This window comes from Saprolegnia parasitica (assembly GCF_000151545.1).
Source record: "Saprolegnia parasitica CBS 223.65 unplaced genomic scaffold supercont2.145, whole genome shotgun sequence".
Classification (NCBI taxonomy): domain Eukaryota; phylum Oomycota; class Saprolegniomycetes; order Saprolegniales; family Saprolegniaceae; genus Saprolegnia; species Saprolegnia parasitica.
The window spans coordinates 57,648-61,298 of record NW_012156539.1 but is presented as its reverse complement, the minus strand read 5'-3'; the positions used below and the strand labels follow the sequence as shown (position 1 = coordinate 61,298).

The window sequence follows — 3,651 nt, the reverse complement described above, 5'->3', positions numbered from 1 at the left end:
CTGTCAAGGCCCGCCAGACTCGTTGGCGTCAGGGCCCAGGTGCCACAGTTGTACAAAAGGACCGGGAGCACGTAGCACTTGTACAGCCGCACACGGTTGCCTTCCGAGATGAGGCCTCGACGCATCCAGATCTTCCACATAAGGCAGCTACATGCTATCGCAAGACTGCATGTCCGGCACTTGGCTCGTCGCGCTGTGGTGCCATCGCTTGACGCATCGCTGCCCGCTCTCCGCGATGACCCTTGGTGTGCACGCTACGTGGTCCCTCGCACGATCTCGAATCACGACTCCTCGCTGACGCACCGGCCACGCCTCACGAGCGCATTAGAAAGTCTACCATAACTTTTAATTGCATGGAATATAACTCGGTTCAACAACAACAGAACGCACACAACGATATCGGGCACTTCCGCCTCTCTTATGTATATGTGGACCTCGCACGGGCAGCCATGACGAGTCGACGACATCAACCGGGCACAAGAGCACGAACAAGCAAGCCAATACGATGCCGAATGCATGGGACTCGCGCGCACTCGTCCCTGGCGTCGACGATAAGCTCGATCTCGCAGAACAAGCGCGTCGTCCACGGTGTAGACGGGCAGTGAGCCGGCTGATATTTTGTGGTTGGTACGATGGAGCGTTGTATGTTGTCCGTGTTCCGCTCACTGCTGCGATGCGATCTCTGGTAGAATGCATGGGCGGCTCCAAATCCATCGCATCTGACCCATTCAGAGCCATGGACATCCAGGAAGAGGCCATCATGACACATAAAATTGTGATCGAGTCTCTGTGAAAAGACCAATAATGGGCGCGTCGGCGTAATATAGGACTTGGTGGCGTGCACGACTTGTCTGTTGCATCTCCTACCAACTTGTGTACACAATGTTTCATGTTTATAAGATAATAATATATCTACTCGTCATATTTCGTCGATCTAGACAATGCCACCTCGGACATAACCACTGCCTCCAACAACGGGTTGGACGGGCTGTTGGTATGCACCATTGGTGTGGGGCTGGCCATATGCATTTGTGTTGTACCCGTACGCTGGTTGAGCGCCGTAGCCAGAGGTGTAGGGGCCCGTGTTGTTTGGCGGCGGTGGTTGGCCGTACGGCTGGAACCCAGGCTCGTAGGACGAGATCGAGTTGGCGTGGGGCTCGGACGGCGCAAAGCCCGGGTGGTTTTGCACCGACGGCTGGACGATAGGCTTCTCCGACTGCGGCGCCGTGTAGGCGCTCGTGGTCGTGCCCGGCGTTTGGCCCGCCGACGCCTGCATGGCGATGGCGAGGTCTTGCTCGTACAGGTTGCGGAAGTGGCGAATCTTCTCCGCGCGGCCGGCCGAGCTCGCATACATGGTGCAGAGCATGCCGCAGACGCCGCCGATCGCGGCCCAAAAACTGTAGCCGTAGAACCAGCAGCTCCACTTGGAGCCGTCGCCCTTGACGCTCTTGCACGCCTGGTACCCGGACGAGAGCACGTCGATCTGCAGCATCTTTTGCTGGATCTGGAGCGCCCAGCAAATCAGAGCTGCGAGCAAGAGGCATGCTACAACATTAAAAAAGATATCAGCAAGTGCAATCTCGAACGGCAAAGTCGTACAGGCCGCGAGCGTCGCCGACGATACGATGCGCTCGGCCCAGCCGGCTTGCGGCTGGAACGTGGCCGCAATTGACGCGAGGAGCGAGATGGTCGCAAAGACGACGGCGAACATGATGACGTACTGGATGCCCTTGATTGGCATGCCACAGAGAATGACTTGAAGCTGCGGCGCGCCGCCGAGCATCCAATTCGGGGCCTGCACGCCAGCCTTTTGGTTGGCGCAAAAGTCCGAGTACTCGAGCGTTGTCGTGGACGCAAAGAAGGGCGTCTGTAGCACCCCCGTCGAGTGAAAGGCGAAAATGCCAAAGCCCTGGAAGACGTCCGGCGTCGTCTCCTTGTACTTTTGCATGAACCACGCGGGGTAGATCATCGAGAAGGTACAGCAGCCCATCGACATAAGCGAGAAGAAGACCGCTACACGAGGATGCATGAGCCTCCGAGACACAAGACGAAGGGCGTCGTACTCAGCACGGTGTTCTTGAGCGAGCCCGGACGCATGCGGCTTCGGCGGTCGTGGCGCAAGTCCCAATATGGTTTGTCACGAAGCTCCGTTTCTTATTGGGCATGTATTATACATATATTCGTAACAACCACGTGGTGGGTTATGTGTTTAAAACACGACGCTGGCGACAAGCCAACTCAAGCCGCTGCCCATACCATTTCCATGCACGCGAAGGAAGGACTCTCGAGTGGCATTGCCCAGCAAGTGACAATAGACGGCAGCTGTCTAATAGAACTTGGCGGCCACGAGGCCAGCGACGTCGGACGGTGGTTGCAGGTCGTGGTATTAGTCACTGTAGGTAGTAGCGTGCAGGAGCCATCAACTGTATTGTACACGTCCTCTACGTCTCTAAGTCAACCAACACCCGCTTGATGTACAGATCCCGAGGTGCCGATGACGCCAACGATGTCGATAGTGCAATCGTTCGGTGCCACCGCCGTTGCGTTGGCCCATCCGCCACCAAGGTCACCAAGCAGGCATGCACTGTGCCAGCGTCAAGCTTCTGCTCTGGCGACGTCCACTTCTAACCTGCGCCACGGTAGTGATAACGGCATTGTTTTCAAGTTCTTGAAGCTAGGCCATTTGTCATGCAGGCTCTTGGTGTTGGCAACCGCTTTTTGTGTTTTTTAATGTTTTAAACACGGCGCGGGCAAGGTGGGCGCTGGCTGAATTGTTGACGCGGTGGTCTCGCATCATTAAAAACGACGCGCGGGTATACAGTTGGCCATATATTTAAAAGAAAACCATGCAATCTCGCCTCACTTGCCACGTTCGATCGAATCAAGCCAGGGGCACGAACGCGCGACAGCACACGCGATGGATGGCAGCAGACGCCGCATGTGCTCGAATGAGACGTACAACTCTGCTACCGTATTAACGTTATAGGAAAGCATTGTGGACGGATGCCTCTGTCGCCGCTCTTTTAAAATGTACATATTGTCATCGCTTGCGCCGTCGAGCTTTCCTATGGTTTTGACCATTTTTAGGATATGCACGAGCTAGGGCCGCAAATTGCGACAGCGGACCGATCAACTCGGCCAAGGCGTTGCACGCACCCTTGTTGATAGTACAGTCCGCAGGTCCACTTCCGACTGCCGACTGGTATGTAGTAGCTCTAACTGGTGGGCTACACCGAGTTCAAGGCCACGCCCTTTCTAGGAACCGGAAAATGACCGAGGACGCCTCCGCGCTGGCCGTTGAGGATCGTTGGCAGCGCTTGGCTAAAGGCTCACGCCGCCGTACTCGCACTCGCACACGTGTGCAGATCAAATACGACGCTACAGTACGAGCTCGCGTCGCAGGCGCATTAGTTGCGAGAGCTAGACCAATATGCATGTCCAGCGGCGCTCAGTGTGTACCGGGCCGACACGAGAGACTGCCACGTATCCGACTTTGGCGCGGGATCAGCACCAATGTATATGGGTATATCTCATACAACGGTACCGGTACTACCGGGACTCGAACCCGCGCGAATCTCCGGCGGCCGTTTTCAAGGAACGAGCGCCGAGGACGATGTGCCCTGTTGGACGACGTATCACAGAACGCCCCGA

At 56.3% G+C, this 3,651-nt stretch overlaps 1 protein-coding gene across 1 annotated transcript; it reads right to left on the bottom strand.

Moving 5' to 3' along the window:
• Window positions 1-853: 853 nt before the first annotated feature.
• Window positions 854-2,120, bottom strand: SPRG_14685 (hypothetical protein). Its single transcript, XM_012354092.1, has 3 exons — window positions 2,064-2,120; window positions 1,600-2,013; window positions 854-1,545 (listed from the first exon to the last, which is right to left on the bottom strand). The coding sequence occupies exons 1-3, from the start codon at window positions 2,095-2,097 to the stop codon at window positions 935-937; spliced, it is 1,059 nt and encodes a 352-aa protein (XP_012209482.1). The 5' UTR covers window positions 2,098-2,120; the 3' UTR covers window positions 854-934.
• Between the last annotated feature and the right edge of the window lie 1,531 nt (window positions 2,121-3,651).

Coding starts and splice junctions, on each gene's coding strand:
- SPRG_14685 (XM_012354092.1), bottom strand. CDS start 2,097: ATGCGTCCGGGCTCGCTCAAGAACACCGTGCTGA. Junction 2,014..2,063: donor GCTCAAGAACACCGTGCTGA/GTACGACGCCCT, acceptor ATCCTCGTGTAG/CGGTCTTCTTCTCGCTTATG. Junction 1,546..1,599: donor GTCGGCGACGCTCGCGGCCT/GTACGACTTTGC, acceptor TTAATGTTGTAG/CATGCCTCTTGCTCGCAGCT.